The sequence below is a fragment of the Erithacus rubecula genome (assembly GCF_903797595.1).
Source record: "Erithacus rubecula genome assembly, chromosome: 5".
NCBI classification, from domain to species: Eukaryota; Metazoa; Chordata; class Aves; order Passeriformes; family Muscicapidae; genus Erithacus; species Erithacus rubecula.
The window spans coordinates 22,058,913-22,083,981 of record NC_136687.1 but is presented as its reverse complement, the minus strand read 5'-3'; the positions used below and the strand labels follow the sequence as shown (position 1 = coordinate 22,083,981).

Genomic DNA, 25,069 nt, shown 5'->3' with positions numbered 1-25,069 from the left:
AAAATAAGAGCTATAGGTTTTACTACGAATTGCAGACTTGCTAAGGAGAAATTAGAAATGAGTTAATTTAATAAACATGACACATGAAGATTCTTAACTATTGAATATAAGTTATGGAACCTGTTGGATTAGAAGCAATTTTCCATTACATCATAATGCTACTGCAGCACATCCTGCCAACTGCTACAGAATTCCATACACTGAATACTAACAGTAACATAATTTAAATATTTAAGTGCTAATAAACTATTCAAGCAACACAACAGTACCATTTAAGTGCTTTAATTTCATTAATGTGAAAATAGTTTTAAGTTTGTGATGGCTTTCTCATTAGGTCATTGTCAGTTCCTGTAATTAATGTGACTGTTAGAATGCATCCGCAATGTTATTTTAGCTGTTGAACACCCAAGAGGTACAAGTATTCTTACTCTGAAAACTTTAGCACAGCATCCAAATACAGAATCCTCCACACTAAAAATAATCTTACCAGGCTTCTCTCATTAAATGTTATTTTCTTGCTTTTTGTTGCTGATAGTGAGACTGAGCTGTAAATGTTCTTACCTTACCACAGGATCACTTTCCAGTAACTCGGTGAGGCGCTGCAGCTGCTCAGGTTCAATGGATCGTCCCAGCAGGGCTTCAGTGTTAGTGTAGATTAAAAATGCTGACACAGTTCCTAACAAAGTTCCAACACCTAGAGACCCCACACTGTCATAATATGGGTTTCCTAAACAAGATACATCAAATTAGTTTCACAGAGTATTTCTAGAACATAGCAGAGAATTCCAATTTCACATTGAAAAGAGTGCATAGTTTTGAGAGGTTTCCTGGGTTTTGCTTTTTAGTGGATTTTTTTTTTTTTTGGTTGGTGAGGGTTTTTTTAAGTTGGTCATTTATTTGACTTTTTTTTCTTAATTCAGTGAAATATTTTTCCTACTGAGAACATGAAGAAGCTGGAACAAAACAATTTATCATAAGACAAAGCCTTAAGTCCCTCCTGTCCCTTGAACACTCCTGTCTCCTGCAGGACTACTAAATGAGTAAACTCTTGTCTGTATGTGTTTCTATATTAGCAAAAAAATTTATACTTGGACTTATATACACTGAAACGTAGGTTGCAGCACAAAATCCAGTGCTCTTTTATCACTAACTCAAAAGTTTTCAAGCTTTAACTATTTCTGGAATACAGTACGTAAGTTTTAAACACATTCAGACGTATAGAAATAGTGCTGTGATTTTTAAGCTGATGAAGGAAACTAGAAATGAAATTTTAAAATTCCTTCTATGCAAAAAATGAAACTTGCAATTAAATCATTAGAAGCCAAAAGAAACAAAATTCCAATATTTATTCTCTTAAAACAAACCAATACTTAAAACAGGATGAATAAATAATCCCTTATGAATAATAATCATCTCTCCTTATAAAACTTAACTATGCAGCAAAGATGTACTTTGAACCACTTGGCATACATATCATCTTACCTTTAATAAGAAAATAACTTAGTTTGTATGACAAAATAGCTCAAAATCTGCTTACAAAGTACAGGTATCAGAAATGAAGAGCAGAGATATATTTAAGTCAACCAATATAAACTAAATTCTCTGTGTTCATATCATGCACGGGGAAAAATCCACATTCTGCCTGCCTTGTGCAGAATTTTACCTGTTAGAGAAGTCAGACCCATACAGGTAGCAGCTACAGCCACACTCAGAACTGCTGCAGCATCCTCCAGTAACACCACGTTGGTACTAGGATCACGACTCTGCACAACTGCACATAAAACAAAATAAAAAGTTGCTCTGAAAGCTTAGCTTTACCATGTTATGCATATGATTTAAACTATACTAACAACAGAAATGTTAAAGAACAATTTAAGCAACTATGTAAGTGTAAACTGAACTTTTGCATATGCTCATACTTCCAAAAGCAGTTATACATACACAGAAAAAGTCAAATCGTGGAAGCTTCTCAAAAACATTAGAAAAATTAAAAGGGGCATTTACCCTGAAAAATACATGCACTCAGCCAAGTATTTAAGTAGCACTCTTAAATCAACAGTTCTCACCTAATTTGTAAAATGTTATTTGTTAAGAGAATAGAAAACAGATCAATAAAGGGAAAAGGGAAAGGGAAAACAGAAAATTGTTTCTACCATTATGCAAACTCTAGTGAACAGATTGTGTTTTCAATAACCACATACCTTACTGCTATAATGATACATACCATATTGATAAAATGAAAGACCCTTGGCTCGAGCACTCCTCCGAATTTCATTAATAGCAACAAGCAGGGTAGCTGAAACAACAAAGTTGTTGCTGAAAATTGTGAGAGGCAAAAGGACTTGTTTCCATTTTGAAAAGAGGGAACTTTTTATTATAATATCACAACAACAGACCATCAAGAAAGCTCTGATTATTGGCATTCTTTTCTAAATGCGTGCCCTCCAATACAAATCAGAACAGTTATATTCATTGATAGTTTAATTCCAAAATGGCAATCCATGCCTAAATATATAAAATACATATACAGAAAAGGAAAGTTTTCACATGTTTCTTTTTGGTTGTTTACAAGTATTTGTAACAGAGCTCCAAACTTCACTGTGTAAGCAAGGATCGATCATTACTGTAATTACTGACATTGTAATCTTAAGAGATTACAAATACTTAAATAGAAACTTGAAACTGCATACCTCCTTCAGATACCAATGACCCTGCTAAAATGCAGTATGCCTGTATGGAAAAAAAAATAATCAGATATGATACTATATTATATTATATTCATATTTCTACAGATCTCTTCACCATAGGCTATCCAAACATAGCACTCCAGAACCACATTACCCACTGTGCCATGTAATTGTCCCTAAGCAGAAAGAAACTAATAATAATAGAAACATGCAATATATTCCAAACAGGAAAGGAGAAGCTCTAGGAGGGGGGGATATGAAGGGAAGATGCAGGGTTTAGAGAACAGCTCATTTTGCTGCAAGATTGACTACAGTTTAGAGATTTCTTTTCCTTAAAACACATTTTCATTAAGAATGGTTTGAGTTAATTGTGTTGGGATTCAAACCGACTCAGGAAGTGAATTTCAGACTATGCCACTATTTTTTGTTAAGTTACTGGTGTTAAATACAATACCAAACAAGATCAGCTTACCCAGAGTAGAGATTCTACAGGATGAGGGTGGAGTAAACCTATGATCCCATGATACCAAGAAAGTCCTGCACCCATCATGAAAATGCCTACTCCACTAATCAGGGAGGCAATATAGCGCATATTAGTGAAACCATACCTAGGAGAAAGAAATTTATTTTAGGAATATAAGATTCCACATCTCCACAAACATATCTCAAAGTTTGCCATTAATTTTCACTTGTCCCAAATTATCATCATATGGCTTGGCATCTATTTAAGACAAAGCTGCTAAATCCAATCTAATCCAAGGGGGGGAAAAAACCTACTTGAAAAAGGATACCTAATACATGCAAAGAAATCAAGCATAAATATTTTTCTAACTTGCTTTTAAACAGCTGAATTAGTTCTTGTACCATGACCAAGGATTTTTTTTTACAACTTAAAAGACCCCACAAAATAAATAACATTTGTGTCACTTTTAGATTCCAGTGAAATGCTACTTCTAAATGAGGACTCTAGTTTTGTGAGCAACCATTCTACATAACTCATAAAGCTAATTTAAAGGGAATAAAATGTATACATCTCTCAGTAGTTCAGCTAACTACAGACATTGAACACTTGCAGTTTTTAAGTGCAGTACATATGAGGAATAAAACAGGGTGATACTGAGAAAATATCATGGAAAGTACAGCTTATAACTTTCACAAACTTGTAAGAACTTATCGAGTAATATTCCTGTCACTAGATACAAAGTGCAGTTTATGTCAAACACAACTCCTTATGGTACAATTAACTAGCTTGAGTAAAAGCACTTAGTTGAAAAAAGGAAGAGGACAGAAAGTTTTATTTTGAAAAAAAATCTTGTGATTCACACGCACAGTGTTTAAAAAGTAGATATATTAGCTGGAAGAGACAGAAGAGGTCAGAACAACTTAGAGAAATAATGTCAATTAAAATAAAACATAGCAAAAGTGTTCCACAACAAAACCCGAAAAAAATCAACACACGCACCAAGCCACTGAAACTACAACTCCTGGAGCTTGAAAGAAAACCCCTTTTTTATTTTATCTGTTGTGAAACAAAAGCAATATATTTCAGCAAATTAAAAAGAAAAAGGTGATGCACAAGCAAGAACTCATCTTATTCCTATATATAGTTACAAAATCTTTATTTACTCAAAAAGCTTACGGATGACTAGGGTCAGGTGTCCTTGCAGACTGACTGATGCCCAAAGCTAGCAATGCCTATTTAAGACAAGAGGTTAAAAAATAAAAAATTAGAAACATTTTGAATCAAGTGAATTTGAAAGGTAAAGGAAGATGGCATTTGTTGAACAGCATATATGCTTTGCTACTGATATCTTACTAGAGCTGGAATATAACCCTCAAAATTTGTCATCTAAACCTACCACTCCCAAAAAATTGTTAGTTATATCTACATATATAAAATATATGCAATTATATGGTGTGTGTATATATAATTACTGTTAATTATAATTTTAAAATCACAACTGAAAATGAACATTACATGCAATCACAAGTGCCGTTGCTGTGCTTCAGCGTAAAGGAATGAAGTTGCTCAGGGAACAAGGCTATTTAAATAAATCCCTCTCTGAAGAGAAATTATACTGAGACTGGTGTAGTATGGCAATGACAATATTTAAAGCAGTAACTTTACACTGCATATTTTAAATCATAACTTTCCAGCATATTTTGAAGGAAGAAATCATCTCTTGCTATCTAAATTGTCTATTTGTGATACATTTAATTAGGTATGTATTAAATTGTTGATGCAGTAAGTTATAAATCTAGACCCGAATTCTGCAAAGCATGATTTTTGTTGAACACTAAGATAATGAAACATAGTAACAAGTACTAAAACCAAATACTTTAGTCTTAGCGACAGCAAGTTGCTCTGAGACAGCAAAGTTTCTCCTGTATTTTTCCCAAACCCACATACTCAATCATTTGAAAAAACAAAACAAACCCTCCACATTTCAGTGGAACGCCCAATTTTGATATTTAAGAAACAAAATAGCTCTTCAATGTATATAATACCACTATCAAACTTGGTTCACCTATATATTAACACATTTGGCCAAGTCAAAAATCACACTTTAAGGCTGGCATCTCCATAAATTTAAGTATATCAGTTGAATTAGGAGCACCCTCCATTTATATTTGGAACAGCTGAAAGGTTGTGTGAAACCATCAAACAAAATGCGAGTTGTCAGCTCAGTCTTTCTGGACAGAGAAGCACAATGGGTCCAACTCAAGCAAAAAGTTTGCACAACTGTGATAATAGACTTTTTGAGATGCTCAGTCTGATCTAAGTTTCCACAGATTCCTCAAATTTGGAGGAGCATAAGACTGTTGCATTTTATGGGTTATTTACAAGCTACCCAAGGACTCCTCTTGCTTGAGCTGCAGGAGCCTTTTCTCCAACCCTTTCTTTAAGGGTTGATATATTTTCCCCCTGAAGCCTTGCAATGTCATTTCAAGGTCTCACAACATATGCTTCAAGCACACTATAGAAAACAGTGGAAAAAACAATATTAATTTTATCCCTGTATATTAGTATTACATGTTTAATTCCAAGCCTGCCACTCCACTTCTCTACTACTACTACTTGTGCTGTGAGAGGCTGATAGGCAATCTAGGAATAGAAAAAGAAAACAAAATGCTCAAATTCTCATCATTATTCTACCTAATGATGAGCAAGTAACAAAGTCTGTCATCATATTACAATAACTGACAGGAGAAGCATTTCAAGTTAACATTTAACCAAAATATTAACCAAAATCATTTTAGTTTCAAGTACCACTCATAAACCATGAAGTAGCTGAGCACAGTTCTTACTGCAACTCCCCTCCTCCAATTTATTTCTAAAAATCTTCAAAACCTACATTTTGACTTCTCATTATTACATTAATACAAATTAAGAAGCATACAATTTTTTTTGCACTAAAACTGCTGGAAGTATGTGTCTTTATTCCCCATTTTACTGCAAGTACTAACTTTAGTAGAATGGAAAAATACACTCACCTGGTTACATGTGTCTGCTAAAGAGTGTATGGCTTCTGAAAACATACTTGCAGAGCCCGTGTAGACCCAAGCAAGTAGCTTAAAGAAAAAATTCAATCCATTTCTGAAAACAAAGAGAAGAAATAACAATAATTGATGTTTAATATTTTCAGCAAAACCAGAAGTGGTCTACAGTCATACATTATCTGCCAGAAAGAAGTAAACTCAAATATCAGTTTAATAATTAGAGAGCTGTACAGACATAATTCATAGAGATTTTCAGCATGGTTTCTGTGAAAAAAGTCCTTTCAGCTGACCTTGATAAAGATGCACAATTTATTTTTCAGAAATCATTAACTTCTAAGCAGTCCCAAATAAGTTACACTTCCTGAAAACTACAATCACACTCACTACGCAGAACTGATTTCCTACCAGAGGAGAATATAACTCTTAACAACTTCCTTTTCTATTTTTTCAATCCTTTGCCCCCTACACATCCTCTCCCAATACTACAGTGCAAGGTTCCCTACTTCATCTTCAGTCTGAGCCATTGTCAGTGGGATACAAATGTGAGACAACAGACAGGAAGACAAGGCTGTCACGAGATTACACTGTAAAATTATCTATGGAACTTCTCCATTAAGATGTTCAGTGTGAATTGTGAAGATATTTTTACAAGTACAGGTTTACTCTAGTAAACATTATCTTATTTTGCACAAAGGTAACTATTAACACCAAAGTCCAAGTCCCACTTCAAACATTACCAGAATCAGAAGGTTAGTTGCTACAAACATATGGCACAGAAAATCAGACTAGAGAATTATAACATCCACCTCCATCTTTTTTAACATGAGTTTCATTTATTGCCAATTTTTTACGTATCTAAATAAATTGTTATAAGAAACTACTAAAGTGGCATATTTTAACATGTGCCAGAAATTATATCCAAGTTAAAGGAAGCAAACCCATCTGAGAAGGCAGCTAAAATGCTCTGATTTGGTTGCAAACAGAGTTATATTTTACATCAGTGACCAGCACCTCAGAAAGTATTTCCTCTATTGTACTGGACTGACTAATTTAGCTACTTTATTTCTACCTACATGGACCTGAATATAGGAGATCTTAACAGAACACAAAACAAAGCTATTAAAAGTATTCCAGTGCAGCTGGTCCATACCCTCACACACAGATCCATAGAACAACTCTGCTTTTGACTGAAGCACATTTCATCCTCATGGGGCAAGCCTGAAGTTTATTAAAAGTCTACCAAATAATTCCAACTTGACCAGTTAAGACAGATTAATCCTTCTTGACACAAAGCCAAAAACTATTAAAAAGACCACAAACAAAGGAGCACTGATAATGGCCTTGACTTTAATCTCTGAAAAATCATCAGATATATGAGTTCCAAGAGTAGTTTGAACTTTTGGAACAGCCCCACAAAAGGATGACTGAGCACCATAACCATCTGTAGTTTGTGTCTACAAACTTCTCCTGGCTACCAGGCATTCATGTATAAAAATACTCAATAATCAAAAGGTATTCATTAAAGGAATGCAATGTTTACAGCTATGCTCTATCTATAAAGCAGGAGGAAAGGTCTACTTTCTCTGTAGGAGTGTAAGAAACAGGAGGTAGAAATGACAACACCTCCAGTCTTCTTTTTTCCACTAGAAACATCCATGCTAAAAATTCTTACATGTTTTAAACTTAGAAGGCTCTGAACAGATAGTAGTAGAATAGTCAGTAAAGACACAGATTTTCAGTCAAATGAGCTTTGTATTTTTCTTCCCCAAATAAAAGAACATAGTTTTGCAGAAGCTCGAAGAGTTACTTCCTGCTCCAAACGTTTTTGTTTCCTGGGCCAAAAAAAGTATTTTCCCCTTTCTATTATGCTCAGTTATATCAATAGTGTCTTAAAAATAAACAGCTTTTATAAAAGAAAATGCATTTAAAAACTGCTAGGTTTCATGGCAAATAAGTTTTAGCCTTCATTTCCCAAAAGAAACTTAACACAATTCCTCCTACTTCATGTCAGATAGTCTCTGTGATAATTTGCTTTACATTAGGATCATTAACTTGTTTCATTCAAACTTGTAAAACATGTGAAAGGTAAAAACCTCCAAAAACATCCCCTTTTCAATTAGAAAGGAAATAACAGCATAAAGAGAAAAGTGAATTATTTTCTATTCGTTTTATGGAAAATTCTTTAAAACGTATGAAAAGCTTCCTCTCAAGAAGGAGCAAGAAAAGGGGACAACTTAAAATACCTGCTTCTTCAAAATTTTAGTTTTTACTTTAAGAAACTGTATGGTCTGATCAACTTCAAAAAAATTGTTCTTCTCTCATCAGAGATATAGCCAATACCTGATGCCTACGTATTGATCAATGTATTCACATAAACTCTCTCCTGTCAACAATAAACAGATAACTCTATTAACTTTAGTTACAGACACAGGTATCTTTATCTTAAATACACACACTGTTCCTATTTCCAGGATAATATAAATAAATTGCTTATTACTTGCATAAACAATTTTTTTTTTTTTTTTTACTTACATGCAAATAGCTACCATTACCACCTTCCCTGGTCCCTTGAAAAACATAGCTGCTGTGCTGGAGCGTGGCTACATAAAGAAATAAAGATTATTTAATAACTCAATCTTGATCTCACCAGACACCTACCATATAAATTATTAAATAAAAAACTTTTCCACTGCCCAGTGTTGTGAAAGTTCTTAAAGGCAATTAATTTACTACTGAATGTTCAGCCAAACTGCAGTTGGTCTTACGTATTTCTACAGATGGCTGGCTATTAAAAAGACAAACATCCAATGAAGTCTCCAGCAGAGGTCACTGCAGTCATAAGGCCCAGAGCCTGCTAAGGAATCATTCTATACACCCAAGCATCTGGATTTAGGGTGTGTGTCTGCTTAAGCAAAGAGGAAGGGCCAGCAGTGCTTGGACAAAAGCATTCCTCTTCTGGGGTCTTTTTCTTTAAGAAACTTAGATTTTGTTTTTTAATTAACAATATATTTACAACACATAGTAATAGATTATACTTTAAATAAAGACTACAGCTGCATTTTTATAAGAAGGCAACTGAAAAATACCCTCTTAGTGGTGGATTACAGTTACTGTATGAACCCATTAAAGTTGTCATCTTAACATTTACTACTGCATAACAATCAGATATAGATCTAGTATATTACACTGCAAAAAAACCATTCCAGTAATATTCAGTTACACAAATTTTCCTTCAAAAGGCATCATAACACATTTCACAACACTTTTCTAGTCACACTTGAAAATGTCCTTACCTTAGTATTTCCAAAGAACTCCTTGTATTCCCACAACAGCCTTTGGTTTCTAAACAGATCTGTAGTACAAGATTCACATCATGAATATGCACTAGTAACCAGCAGTTTCAGGGATTGAAGTCTTTTTTTTTATGCAGCAGCCAACTCCTAATAAGAGCTAGATGATCTATCTGTGAAAGAATTCCTCTCTTGATGTTGTTCATCAGAAACACACGATGTTATACACTTATACAAAATACAATCTGTTATGATCCTATACATTGTTACACTTCTACCAACAAATGATAACACACAGAGGGAAAAACTCAAAATACACTTCTACAAATTCAGGCATTTTATTTATACCCAAAAATTATTCTTCAGGTCAATAAAAATTTTTAGGCTTCTGACTGCACTTTCAGTACATGTACAGATACCTTAACAGCTGTCTGCAGTTCTAGCATTTTTTGACAGAAGGGTGTTCTAGTGGCCCAACTGTTTCAGAAAACAAAAAATTACCTCTCACTTTAAGGTACACAACAGGACTAAGTATCTTGAAGGAGTATTGCCTCTTTTGTCATTCTGACTAGACAGATCCAAATACATTACCAACTACTGATTTGGCTGTACAAGTTATTGATAATACCAGCAAGGACAACAAAAATAACATTACACACACAAAAAAAATACTATTTGGGGGTACTTCTCCTCTTCTGAAACACAAAGGCAAGCTGAATTCTTTTCAGAGAAAAAAAATGAGTAGGGGCATGGTATAAAGATTTGGATCAGTTCTAACTCTTTTCAAAATTCTCCATTAAAAAAAAAACCCGCAAAAACATTGAAAATGTAAGTTATCATCTAAAAACTGAAAGCTGCCCCAAGAGTATGACTATAGAGCTCCAGTGAGTGTATGGTCTTGCTGTGCCACAAAGATGATAAATTGCAAGATAGTAACAGACTGTATCTGCATAAATAGCAACATTTTACCCTAAGATTATGCCATAAAACCTAGTCAGCAATTGCTAGTTCCAAATTTACATGTTTTCAATTTAGTAACACTATTTTGTAGATTTCTAACAATCCTACTTTCTTGCTACATTTGGAATTTGAAAATTCTATACTCACTTTCTCTGTACTTGATCTCTGCCTCCTTGCGTCGCTTTCTTTCTCTGGCAAGAGCCTCTGGACTACCCCAAACTTCAAGAGACCTGCATGAAGTAAAAGTAACTTAAAAATGTTTCTACTCATGCAACTTTTTTATCAAGCATAAAACCATACTGTCCAATTTTAGATACACAATGTAATTATAATAATCAGGACATAAAATGTGTTCAGATAGGAAATGGGAAACATTATTGCCCTTTCATATTGCAAACCTGAATTTAAAACTTTTCCCTCTCTCATGCAATCCTTTTAAAATGTGCTTACTTTGCCTCTACATCCGACCTCAGGTACACCGTGAAAGTCTCAGTGTCATCGTGGGGACTTCGTCGTTTAATTTTTCTCAGCTGGTCTAAATCACTAAGGAAAGTGGACAAAGAGTTTAGTTGTAACAAAAGGATCATGTTGTTCTCATTTGACTTTTATGTCTGGGTGATGATCCACAATTCTGATATTACTAATGTGTTGCACAAAAAAAGGGAAGTTTTCTAATTCAAACAGACCAGACAGACAACATGAAGCAAGTGATCTCTAGCAGGCTTTTGAAAAGTACTGGCTGTTTTTCACACCCAGAAGTCCAAATCATGTCTACCATGAAATACTACACGCTGAAGACAAAGTATTAAAAGACTAAATAGTAAAACATCCAATGAATGATCTTCATGTAACTGATAATGTGTGCAGATGCTAAACAAGAGGCTATATGAATTAGCCTTCCTAAATGGAAATCAGAAGTCATGTGACAAGAAAATTTAAATTTAATCCCAAAATTTGACTCCCAGCACAAGTTACAAAAGGCTGAAGATAACAAAGCTACTTGGTGAAACACAAAATTTCCTGTGCTGAGCTGCACTTCAGGGTATCTACACCATTATGTGAACATGGGAGGAATGGACGTGCCTCCCCCAGCTAGATTGATGGCCTCATAAATAGATAAACTACTTTAAGAAGCAAGTACTAAAAAATTAAGTGCAAGCTCCTAGTCCACTGTAAAACTAAGCAAGAACTAACTTCAGCCACTTACACTTAGGTACACCACAAAAGCATTTAGAAAAAGCTGTCGTGCAAAATCACTCTACAATCACAATTACTTCTCATGCAAACATGAACAAATTAAAAAAATACAAAAAAAAAAAAAGGTCAGAATTTAAATCTCAACTCAAACCCATCATACCTGGATTTAAGACAAAATTCATTTATTGCTCTGACTCCAGTGATGAAGTTATTCTGTGTGTATTTTGGTCCATACTCTCTTTTCTTAAGGACTGCTTTCACTTAAAAAAAAGATACACAAATTAAGTTACTCATAGAGACTACAGCAGAAATTTCACAAAGTAGTTCAATCTAGTGTCATGCTGCAATATCTCTTAGTGGAAACCTGAAAAACAATGCTTGTCAATGATACAGAAAATTGATAATGAAGAGAAAAGTATCTTCCTCATTGTGGAAATTAGTAAGGGTAGAATAATTTGCATCCAAAAATGCTACTTAGTAAGCTGCAATTCAGGGTTCTCAAACCTAACTGCCACAGTCAGCTACTTCAACTTTGATGTCAGAGATGGTGGTTGGCTACATAAATAGCATTCAAATATGGCCATTTGGAAACCCTTGGTCTGACAACTGAAATAGCAACAGACTGCTTAATCTCTATTTTTTCCAATAATCAAGTCCACTTTCTCCAGATAAGACTTTTGACTTTTGCAGAGCATACAGAGAAATGAGACAGACTGTATATGTAATTTTTCTTAACAATTACATTCAAAATTAGTACTCTTCACATTAAGCATTTATAAAAATTAAATTAATTAACATACATTTACTAAGCTTAGAACTAAGGTTAGGCTGAAATTTTTAAACACTTCCCATCTTTTATTTAAAATAAACCTACACCCAAATCGTATTAACCTTACTGAAAAACAACTTATAGATTTATCAAACCCTTACTAATTCCTCTTTCAGAAATACAGGTAAATTTCACTAAAATAAAACATATATTGTACATTGTATATATTGTACTGCAGTTGTATATTGCACATTATTTCAACAATCCTACCCCTAGTTCAAGTAACTGTATAAAACTGTAGTAAATGTGGAGAAAAAAAAACTTATTTGGTGTTTCCAAGAGAAAGATGAACTCAACAAAAGATGATGTAAATAAAACACTTCAAAAAACACATTTTTAAGATTAGTGAGCCTTTACATATGTTACTCCCTTTGTTATACTTAGTAATACTTGGATCAGTAAGTTTCTAAGTCAGAGCAGCATTTTAAGATTAAGATTCCACTTCCTAGACACAAACAAAATCCTTAACATAAGCATTTCTCCTTGCACATCTTTAATCAAGAGAGGGAAAACTCTTGCTGAAATATGTATCTATTTTCACAATTATTTCCCAGAAATGTCTCCTAGCTACCTTGTATTTTCTCCCTGCACATATACACTAAAGAAATTTACATCCCCCTGCACCATTGAGGATGAGAAAGTAAAGAAAAGCAGAATATTAAGCCTTGGAAGAAGTGAAGGGTTAGAGGAAGGTGTTTTAAAATTTAGTTTTTATTTCTCAGTACTGTAGTCTGATTTGATTGGCAATAAAATAAATTATTTTCCCCAAGTCCAATCTGTTTTGCCCACGATAGTAATCAGTGAATAATCTCTCCCTGTCCTTATCTCAACTCACAAGCCTTTCATTACATTTCTGTACCCTATCCAACTAAGGAGGGCAGTGATACCCCAGCTTGGGTGGGCACCTGGTGTCCAGCCAGTGTCAAGCCCACCACATTACTACACACAAATGGGAATTTTGCAGAACTCAGATTAGGCAGTTCATGTGGTCAAAATATATTTAGAAACAGGACTGATTAGATTAACTCAGTAATAACAAAGAACAGAGGAAGACTTAGTACAGGGAATGGGGAAAACCAAGTATTGAGCTTAGCCACAGTAGGTCTGAGAGGGGGAATGGACATGCCTAAAAACACACAAGGAGGACAGACTGTAAAAACACATGAAAAAACAAATCAGTCTTTTCATGATGAACTCTGCAGCTTAAATGAAAATGATAAACACAGAAGAATGAATAATTAGAAGGAATACTGCTATGTTTGATTTTTTTTCAGAGTCACTTTCAAGCAAACAGTACCAAACAAAGCTGGCACATAAGTGTGTTTTAAAATGTTATTCACAAACTTGCTTACACTATGGTAGAGGAATCACAGTTTCCTTACACTTTTTTTTTAACTACTAGCAAACAGCATTAAAGTTCCAATACACTAAGTATTTCTTTACCTTTTACTTGGATTGGCTGTTTGGGTGAAGACTGCTTTTGGCCTGCATTAGTTGTATCTTGTCCTGTAAAATAAAATTAAAGCTCAATGTAAATATGGAAGCATCAATTTTTCTTTTCAGTAAAGAGTTTGAGTGACATAACATTAGGATATATCTTAATATTGCATTGCACCCTGACAATTAGAAAATGTATTTGCCAGACTTCCAACATTAAAACTCTCAGAACATTGAAACAAACAAACCAAAAGAAAGTAAATATTTAATATAGCATTGATCAATAAACTCCTAGCAGCTTGTAGAAGAACACCAATTTTCAACATATTTCTGAAAGCACTCCAAGTTTTAAAATACATATTTTAACTTGTGTTTGGGACAAGTTTTATGCAAAATTTTAGGTTAGTAAATATAATTAATAATAAATATGGCTTATGGCTGCTATGTATCAGAGTGTTTCAGAGCTTCCAAGCTGAGATTCAATCTTAAGGGATGGAAGCTTCTTTGTTTACAAAAAGTTAGTTCCTTAAAACACAGAATATTTAAACTGAAATCCACAACTCATGTAACAAGATGGAGCTAGAATGAAAACAAAGCCTTTCAGCTGATTTTGAAACTTGAGGATATGATTCTACTAAAAAAACAAGCAAAATATAATTCACAATAGTGAAATGAGCCTTAATATTTGGAAAACAATAAATTCCAGTAATTTTAGTGAGCTTTCTACTTAGAAACCAGAAGTAATGCTTAGAAATTCAAACAAATATTGCATCCTTGTCTCATACATCTCAACATAGCTTTCAGAATAAAAACCTTATAGTTCTAGCATGTCAAACCAACATATCCACTCTTTTGTGCCCTATCACTCTATAACATTGGAGGTTTGCTACACATTCATATTCATTCACAAAACTAAAAATTACCTCCTTGAAAGTGATATATTAAAGAAATGAAGATTTTTTAAGCAGGTTAGTGTTAAGTAATGAGGTACTCCCAGCCTAACATGGTACCTAAATTATTTAAAGATCAGATTCTTCTGAAGCTTGGACTACATAACTATGTTTCAATGAGGCAATTAGTTAATGCCCTAAAGCAACTGAGAACTACAGCTAATACCAATTCAAGGATATTTTCTTGGAAAAATAACCTTTATAAATTAATTTTGATCTTACTACACAGCAAAAATAAGCACCATAACTAACTAGCATTCCTTAAACATTCATCTATCCCTTTCTCTTGAAAACAAAAGAAACAAAACCCCTTGGTTGTTCCTCTCTTTTCTTACCTGGTTTGAAATACCATGTGGCTGATCTATTAATACTCATGACAAAAACCTACCACTAAGAGTGCTTTGCAAAAACTGAGTAGCATTTCTTTTCAAGAAATATGTACAACCATTTATATCATCAAAATAAATATCACAAACACTATTTAACAAAAGATTGCATCACAAGACCTGGGGGGGAGACAAAAATACTAAGATTATATCCATGCACAGAGATCTCTGTACATCAAGTACCCTGTCAAATTTTACTACCTCGGCTTAGAGTCAGAACAAAATCACAATGCACCATTGAGGAAAAAGGATACAGAATACCTCCATTCACAGCCACTGTACGTCAGACTAAGTAGAAGTTGATATGGTAACTTTCAATACTGAACAATGCCTATGAATCACTTTTGTACTTCCAAACATCAGAATGTAATCCTCTTAGTTGGTTACAGTAAATAGCTTTTAAAGACTGTTGCAAGCTCCAGGAATTTACAAGTTACTAAAGAAGGAACAAATATCTGCTATCCCGATGAGGAAAAGGAAATTTTCTTCAGAAGACTACTCCATTATAGACAAAAGCAGAAAGAAAGAAAGAGACCTTTCATTTCAAAAAGTGTCTGTTATCTCTTAAGCACAGTCTTCCAAACCTGCATCTCTGTGGTGCCACAGTTACTAAAGCATCAAAAATAGAGGATGTTACAATGAAGCAAGGACAAGACAGTTCTGAATTTCACAAGCACCTAACAAGCACAAGATCCACAATCGAACAGCAGGGAGGGTCAGGTTATGCACACTGTATCAAATGTTTAATGCGAATGCTGCAGTTCTAACAACTGTCAGATTAGAAAGCTCCAGCAGATGAAAGAGCTCAGCCTTATTTACCAGTCATTTATAGCCTGGCCGTGAGATGCCATAATGCTCAATAGTGGCACTCATTCTATCTTTATCATTAATTCCTTTGACACAGACCAGAAATACTACCAAAAAATTCTAACAAACTAGCAAAGTGGTGACAGATGAGTAATGCATTCAATTTCTTATCCCTTAAATTACTTAATCCCTTTCAACATCCACATTTTTCCATCACCACTTCAAATGTGATTACATTTAAACTCTTAAAATACCAGAATGACTGAGAGAAATAAATTTCAGCAATCCTTCCTCCCTGCTTATGCATTTGAATTTCCTATATAGATGTCCACAACAAAAAATACTAAGAATTCTGTAGTATCATACAATAGAAAAAAAAAAACAAACCAAAAAACAAAACACCATTATCAGTAAATATATTAAGCTTTTACATTTTTATAAATACTCTCTATTGTAGCTTAGTACTACCTGTTTCAGCTTTATGCAGGGTTTCTCCACGAGCTGATCCATTTGCATCTTCTGATCCAAGATCTTTCTTCTGACCATTGGAGGTATAAACTCTCACTTGACTCATCAACTGCACAGGCAGGCGATTACATGGTAGAATATAAGACAGACTCCCACTTTTCATTGAAACTTGCCATCCTAACACAGGGAAGAAAAAAAGCTGTTTCAGGCAGCTATTTTGGAAGGAAAAAGAAGAGAACATGGTCCTGGTCTGGCAGCATAAGTTACAGAAAGTCAGCTTGTAAGCACTGACCCGTGGTTACTTTACCCATGCTTATGAACTACAAAATGAAAGCACATAGCACACTTTCTCTTTCTCTTCAATCATCCACTTTTAAATTTCATTCTAACATTAGGGGGTTCTTCCCACACTCCAGTATGCATTTTTCCCAGACCTCTGGATGATCTTAAGGATTTAAACAAAAAAACAAAAAAACAAAAAAACAAAAAAAACCCCACAAGAAACAAAACCAAAGCTATTTGACAAGATTGGCTTTCTGATATACTAAGTCTCATTCTATCCATACTGTCTCAAAGTCTCTAAAAAAAATATATTGATAAAAGAACAAATATAGACCATTACAAAACTATTAGCCAGTGTTACCATTTCATTTCACTCCGTGCACATCACAGCTTACCAATGAGGAAAAACTGAACTGTGTACAAATTATACAGTTGCTACAGAAATCACGTAGAAAAGCACACAACACTGTACAAAACCCTTTATAGGGAAGTGTCTTAAATTTTACAGCATTCACAACAGACAAATTACAAGATCAATATGCAAAAAGTCCTCTGAGAAATCACCTTGGGTAGGCAATCTTCCATTTCAAAAGATTAGCCAAAAGCAGAGTTGCAGTACAGACCAACCTGTATCAGCAATCAGTTTTTTTTCGGGAACATTTTGGTAGAGAGGGTAAATAACACCTCCAACCAGAAATGCAGCATGGAAACTGGCTGCTTTGGAAAGCACTCACTAAAAAATAAATACATTTTTAAAAATATTTAAGAGGTGACAGTAAATAAAGTCATATCAAGCAGGACTACTTAAATATGAATAACACAGCTCCCACCAAAAAAAAAAAAAAAAAAAAAAAAAAAAAAAAAAAAAAAAAAAGATAATATCGCAGTTCACTGAACTTACTGATTACTAATTAATAAAACACTACAGTAAATACGTGGCACAAGATGAGCAGTGTTGTTTCCTAAGCTCTGGTGACACTGGGGCAGTTGAAAAGGGAAAACTTAATCAGCACATTTAGAGGGCATTTTTCCGACTAATGCGCGCACACACAAGAGACACAGAAAAAAAAGCATTTGCTGCAATTTAACCGTGACTACACGAAAAGGGGCAAAACTGCTCAGAATTTAAATTCCATGAGATCTGTGGCCTACAGGAAAAGCCAGGGTTCGCTCCTCGGACCAACACAAACCCTGCATTGACCACGCTACGTTTATGTAATTCCTGCAAACTTCGGCCCCGGAACGGGCATGACGCGCCTGCCCCACGTCAGACGGGGCTGGCACAGCCCGGCCGAGGACTCCCCGGCCCCGCAAAACACTTGCACGTTTTCCTTCTTTTCACAGCCCCTCAGAAAGCACCGAGCGCTCCCCGGCCCGCGGGCGCCCGCAGCCGGGAGCGGCGCCCCCGCCTCGGGGGGACCCCGGCTGCCGCCACCGCCGCCACTCGCTGCGCCCCCGGCAAACGCGGAGCCCCGTCACAGCTCCCAAGAGCGCCGGCCCGGCCCCGCAGGACTCACCGTGGCAGGCGCGGGGCCGCGGCGCCGCCTGGCACCGCAGGTACAGGCGGTAGAGGCCGCGGCAGCCCCGCCGCTGGGCGGCCAGGGCCGGCATCATGGCGGCGGCCGCTCGGCAGCGGCCGGCGGGCGGGCGGCGATTCGCATCGGCGGAGGCCGGCGCGGCGGCGGCGGAGCCCCTGGCCCCGGGCGGCGGCGGTGGCCGGAGGCCGGCGGTGGGCGGCGCCGCGGCACCCGGATGTGCGGGGGCACGGCGGGACCGCCGCTGACTCACCCGCCCCGCGCGCCGCGCCTGCGCCGGGCCCGCCGGGAGGCGGCTGGGCCCGGGAACCGGCCCGGCCCCGGCAGCAGGAGAGAACCGCCCCGCTCTGTTACTGGGCCCGGTGTAGCCTTAGTACGCGCGGGTACGGGTAACAGACGTACGTGCATTAAATTTATTAGAACAGGTGAAAACATATTAGTCAATTTTTTACCAGGTCACTTGACAAGACCTCCGAGATCACCAAGTTCCACCTATGACCGAACACCACCTCGACTAGACCATGGCGCTAAGAGGCACAGACAGTCTTTTCATGCACACCGCCAGAGACGGTGGCTCCACCACCTCTGTGGTGTTCCAATGTCCAATGACCCATTCTATGAAGAAATTCTTCCTGATGTCCAATCCAAGCTTCCCCTGGTGCAGTTTCAGACTGTCTTCTCGTTCTGTCGCTGGTTACCTGGGGGAAGAGGCCGATCCCCACCTGGCTATGATACCGAAATAATGAGAAAAAGGACTAATGTAGATATAGTAGTAGTCATGCTAAGGCTTAGAAAACTGCAGTTTTCGGACAGGCCCTGAGAACCTACCTTGTGAAACAATAGTGAAAAGAATTAGTAGAGCATATAGAACATTTAGAACTGTGAAAACAATAATCAAAGGATTTAGTAGAGCATATAGGACATCTAGAAACTTTCAAGATAAGGCTAAAGTATAATAATAATAAATAAGGGTTCTGGTGATGGGCAAACATACAAGGGGGATTAAGGGGGGTAGCCTATAGTTCTAAGTAGACAAGCATGCAGAATTTATAACTTTTAGGAATGATACCTGCAAGATTTATGTATCTGTATTGTTTTGAAGAATGTGTATTTCTGCACGTAGACCACTTTGTAAAAAGGTATAAAAACCTGATGGAAAAAGGGAGCTGTGGGATCCTGACTTTGGACGCTAGTCCGCAGGTTCCCCGGGCCCTGAATAAAGCACCGCATAAACTAACTCTGTTAGTTTGTGTTCTGTTTGGGGCATCGGGCAACAGCTACAGCCTCCTTTCAGGCTGTGGTAGAGAATGATGAGGTCTCCCCTGAGCCTCCTTTCCTCCACGATAAATACCCCCAGCTTCCTCAAAAACTCTGCATAACACTTGTGGTCCAGACCCTCAACAGCTTTATTGCCTTTCTGTGGACATAAATAACACACCTCCTGCCCAGCTCAGGACCATGCCTGTAATCAGTCCCACTGGTACTGCATTAAACTCTTTTTTTTATAAAACGTTGGGGTTTTTTCAATATAGCTTTGATACTGGTTGGTTCGCATGACTGAGAAAATGTCTCAGCCTGCCTTGTCTGCATTTGCACACTAGGAGCAACATGGGAGCTCAGCAGAAGTTAGCTTGACAGGGAATTTGGATAATTAATGTACTTGATAATCCACAAAGCATTAGATCACTGGGGAGAGTTATTACGGTGCCTGTCTTTAACATACACAATTAGATTTTAAAACAAAGTTTGCTGGCACATCTTCACCAGCTGCCTAGCGAGCAGAATTGCCAAAACAAGTTTTCCTAGAAGCCCTGGGGAGGCAAATTGAAGTAAAATACTTCCACAGAATAATTAACACTCATCTTCCCACTAATACAACTGCAGCCATACCAAATGAATCAGGAGTATTGCAACAGATGCTGTATCATTAAGTACCAGATGTACAGCACTGGAGTTAAATACTAAATTGACTGCAAGTTGTAAAATAGCACAAGTGAGGTCAATTCACCAATTTCAGTTGGAGTCTAACATGCACCTGATACATGTTTTGCTATCTGCTTATTTTGGCAAGAGCCTAACAGTAAAAAACAAAAAGGAAGATGTTAAGAGTTCCCTATTTTTATCAGCTACATAAAGATGTTTGAAAGCATATAGAAATTTTTGAAACATTTGTACCTGAAGAGTCACTGCTATACTGTAGAAGAGATGCAAAGTTTAGGTTTATTGTTTCCTCTCTAAAATCAAATTGAACTACTATTGCATATTCTTTTATCCATCTGAGTAATTGAATTTGTTTTGTCTGGTTTTGGCATTCTAAATGTGAAACAGGAAAGAAAATAATAAAACTGGAATATCATAAATTAATAGATACTAACAGTGTGGTGGTCAACCAGGATTTACACAATCAGCTGCTGTGCATGACCCTTTATATTGGCATACACTGAAAATTGATGGAGACAAAGAGCAAGTAAAAGAGCATCAATAACAGCCTATTCTGCAAGGGATAGCCAAGTAAATAAAGCAATTGATAATGAATTACCAAAACTCCTGGTATGCAGCTGCTGCAGCAGCAGCATCCTAAGAAAATTCTAAGTTTTTATAATTCTAAATTATATGGTATTTCAGGACATCCAAACTTGCTACTTTAAGACTGTATTTCATAAAATAAAGCTAGTAAAAAAAAATGTAGAGTCTCATTCACATTCAAGTTACTAAATGTGAAACTGATAAAAAAATATTGTTTCAATATACCATGGGCTTTTGTGCCATCTGAACCTCTGCCTAGGAGACCAATTGTGTGAAGATCATGGTATGTTGCTCATAAGAGGGGGGAGACCAGCTACCATATAAATCATTTATTCAAGCTTCCTTTAGCAAAAACTGCAGGACTGTTTTTTATACAGCATATTACCTTGCCTACAAAAAATTATAAGGTTAAGTTGCATTACCAGGTCTTCAGGAAGAACAAGGACCTTTTAAGACTTAGAACCTATTTTATGGAGACACTTGAAAAGTTTACATAGAACAGCTTGCAGACCAAGAAAATCAGGTGACTGGTTTGAAATATAGGCCTTTGAAAACTTTTGTCATTCCTGTTTATTTAAAATAACTCAGTAACTGACTGTGTTACTTGAGCTACAACAGTCCATCATGATTAAATTCTCCAGGATTACTGTCTAGCAAGAAATATGGGATATGTAAAGGCTAATAAGAAATGAAGGATTTTAGTGTTCCTTGTATGAAAAATGAAGTAATATAAAGCCAATTTGAATATTTTAAAATCTGAAATTCATTAAATATTTCAATTTCAAACAGTGGAGAGAGACTTGCAATGTCCCCAGATCCACCAGAAGAGCTGATGGTATTGACTTAATATAGTTTAAATGACTGTTCAGGATTCCCATCATATCCTGCCTTGTGAGTCTCTCATACAGCATAGCAAGGGGAAAAAAAGGGAAAAGGGAAAGACTTTCAATTTTGTACCTTTTATAATCCTACAGTTAACACAAAGCACCTACATACCAATACCAAAAGTACAAAAAACGTGTGAATACATAAAGTGCCCAGTGACCCCAGACAGCCTTTAATTTTTTCAGGCAAACCATTTAATTCACAGAAAATGAGACAATATTTTGTGGCAGGCAGGTGCATGAGAGGAATGACTCTTGGTGAATCTTCAGAAGTTTGCATAACAGCACTCTGAGTCATGCAGGTCTGTAAAGCTATTTCATGGTCATTGGGTCAAAGACCTACATAAACTAAAAGTAAATATTTTCATTTCCAGCACATGGATAAGTGTTTTCAGTTATTCACATGCAGTTCATTCACCTGAACATCAGCATGATCTGCAGTTTCTTAAACTGGGGGCAGCATCCAGTGACTGCCAAAGGAAAGTAAATTGTGAAGACACGTTATTCTCCTGAGAAATTTAAATGGAAAATTATTTTCCTGTAGCAAATAGACTCAGGAGGAGCACATTACATTACTAACATTTTTAGCTTCATAGTTGCAAACCAGCCACCAGAGGTCAGTGGTTTGGAATAAAATTAGCACATGGAGGAAGAATTCAACTTCATTTCAAATGGACAAATCATATAATCAAAATTTCTAGACTCTAAGGAAAAAGAACTCTTAAAGTTAGCAGCACTTACCTTCATCCAAAAGCAAGAAAGCTAGCTTAAAATTCTTAAAAACAATACTAGGTATATAATACATAAAGCTGAAACAACTACTCATTCTCTACAGTAACATGCAGACATGCATAAGAGCATAGGACTGGAGGAAGCTTCTTGCATCACCAGCTCCAGTCTCTTGCTACTCCACTTGTCCTAAAATTTCTTACATGAACCAAGCACAGACCAGCTTAAAAGCAGCTTGATTCTTTTGCTCATAATGAAAAAATGAAAAATAATTACAAGCATGTGAAATAAGCTCAATTAGTACTTTTGAAGTGCATAAAGGCAGTATATTAGAAATACCTGTGCAGTGCAAGAATCTTCTTTTACAACTATTTCCCTTTCAAATGTGCAACACTCTGCAAAGAGAGAAGGCTGACAGAGGATGGGAAGAGGCTGTTTCATCATGAAGTGCAAAGTGTATTACCATTTCCAAAAAGGGGGAAAAAACCCTCAAATTATTACATTTTATTTGGTCATTTATCTACTCCTGTAAGTATATATAGATATCATCCATTCACAGTACATACATATTAATGCAACTGAACATCTTACCTCTGCCCCAGAGTGATGTTAAAAAATTTGAGATAATTAGAAATGAGAATAGAGCCATTGAATGCTCAAACACATGCATGCTGAACATGATGCTTGTTGTTGTACCTGCAGTTTAAGACTTCAATATTTCTCTATATTATACAGTTACACAACTATGAGTTCATCTCATAAAAAAAAGCCACTAGACACATGAAAATTTAGAAAGCCAACCTCAGATTTTCATCTACCATTACAAAAAACTTTTCATTCATGTCTGATTTAAACTTTATCACTGAAAGCATTCACAATTCTTTTTGTTGTGCTTTAATGAGAACCTAACTGAAGTTGTTACAGCAGAAAGTATGTTGAAAGGGATTGTAGTATGGAGACATCTGTTTGGCCAGATTTTCTAGATTAAAAAAAATAAATCCAAAATTATTAAAATACTAAGTTACAAATATAATGTTCTATGCAAACATACATCAGGACAAAACCTCATGAGTTGCACATACAAAGTCTTCCCCCAGATGGCCAAGAAAAACACATAGCAAAGCAACATGGAATGAGAAAAGTCAAAGAAAAAAAAAAGGCAAGTCAAGAAGCCCAGATTATTTCTTCCTTTACTTTTTCACTGCAAAACATTCAAACACAATAGAGAAGAATACATAATTCCACTGCAACTGTTTTCCATTTTAAGTAAACCAAGATTAGACTGTCAGCTCCTGTACAGCGGGGCTATTTCAATAGTTTTTAATGGAGAATAAATTATACATAATTTACAGCTTGAAAATTTAATAACTCTCTAGAGGATACTGATGGCATGAAACCATGAATGGTGAAATGGAGTTTGTGAAAGCAACAGAGCACCCAGCAGGATTTCCAGACATCTTGGTACCACAGAACTGGTGTGACTCTTGGAGTGTCCTGCGTAGGGCCAGGAGCTGGACTTGCTGATCCTGATTGGTCCCTCCCAATTGAGTATATTCTGTAATTTTGTGATTTTCTGCATTCCCCTGATTTTTCTCCCCATTCTTCTACCTTCTTTTTCTATTGCATTTCTACCTTCATGAAAACTATAGTTGATGTTGCTTTAACTCCTACAGATAATCTAGACCTGCACCTTTTATAATTTCTGATTTTTAGCTTCATTTTCCTGTGAAATATCTGAACTGATGCATCATCTTCATCTAACATACTTTTAACACTGCTTTTAACACTGGCAGAGGAACATGAGTGAATATTCATAGGGACACATATAACAAATGAAAATACATGATCTGCACTTCTGCAAAGTAGTTTCCTCATGCCAGGCAGGAGTCTGGACTGTTATAACACTCATGTCACCAGCAAGTTTTCGTAGTCAGATGCATGGAAACTGTGATAGAGATGAACTCAAATTAAGAACAAAGTTTTTCATGGCTTCTCAAAATACAATCCACACTACTGTTTTTACAAAACCCCAGCTGCATGGTGGTAGCCTGGTGTGGTAGAACAAAGCCCATCTGGCTGGCATTTGGGTTGAACAGAAGGCAGCTACTAACTGTGCCTTCACCAATGAGCTAAGCCTAGCCCACAAGAAAGGGAAATCATAGGGTCACATTATTAAAAACACTGGTTCACAATTTTGCTTAGGATTTGCAAAACAAATTATTATTATTATCCTGACAAAAATCCCAAGTAATTCAGCAGTAATCATGATTCATTCTCAGTTCAGCAGTGGCATCTACTTAGGTAGTAGGATGTAATCATAGTCACAAAGTAACTTATTTTAAAATTAAAAGGACAGGAAGGACTTTTGCCAAAACACAGGTGTACAGCTTTCTCTGCTAACACCTGCACTGAAAATACAGCAGTAAACTGGGCACATAGACAGATTTTTTCCACAAGATTTGATATTATCTATGCCAGATATAAGGTAGAATAGTTCCAATGAATTAAAGGTAGGGATCAGCTCTTTTTCTTTTGATATACACCTTAATCTTCCTGTTTCTTTAGAAAATGTAAATGAGGTGCTGCAGCTCACTGCATTCT

At 36.3% G+C, this 25,069-nt stretch overlaps 1 protein-coding gene across 1 annotated transcript in view; it reads right to left on the bottom strand.

Annotated features, from left to right (window-relative positions):
* The window catches only part of SLC30A9 (solute carrier family 30 member 9), a 30,149-nt gene extending 11,568 nt beyond the window's left edge, over positions 1-18,581 (bottom strand). Inside the window, exons 1-15 of the mRNA XM_079306917.1 lie at positions 18,312-18,581; positions 16,513-16,689; positions 13,908-13,970; positions 11,796-11,895; positions 10,889-10,981; positions 10,586-10,668; positions 9,482-9,540; positions 8,721-8,788; positions 6,183-6,285; positions 4,327-4,382; positions 3,160-3,295; positions 2,691-2,730; positions 2,225-2,296; positions 1,664-1,771; positions 562-727 (exon numbers count right to left, since the gene is read on the bottom strand). Coding sequence (XP_079163043.1) covers positions 562-727; positions 1,664-1,771; positions 2,225-2,296; positions 2,691-2,730; positions 3,160-3,295; positions 4,327-4,382; positions 6,183-6,285; positions 8,721-8,788; positions 9,482-9,540; positions 10,586-10,668; positions 10,889-10,981; positions 11,796-11,895; positions 13,908-13,970; positions 16,513-16,689; positions 18,312-18,408 — 1,421 coding nt within the window. The 5' untranslated portion in view covers positions 18,409-18,581. The remainder of the gene's footprint in view (positions 1-561; positions 728-1,663; positions 1,772-2,224; positions 2,297-2,690; positions 2,731-3,159; positions 3,296-4,326; positions 4,383-6,182; positions 6,286-8,720; positions 8,789-9,481; positions 9,541-10,585; positions 10,669-10,888; positions 10,982-11,795; positions 11,896-13,907; positions 13,971-16,512; positions 16,690-18,311) is intronic.
* Between the last annotated feature and the right edge of the window lie 6,488 nt (positions 18,582-25,069).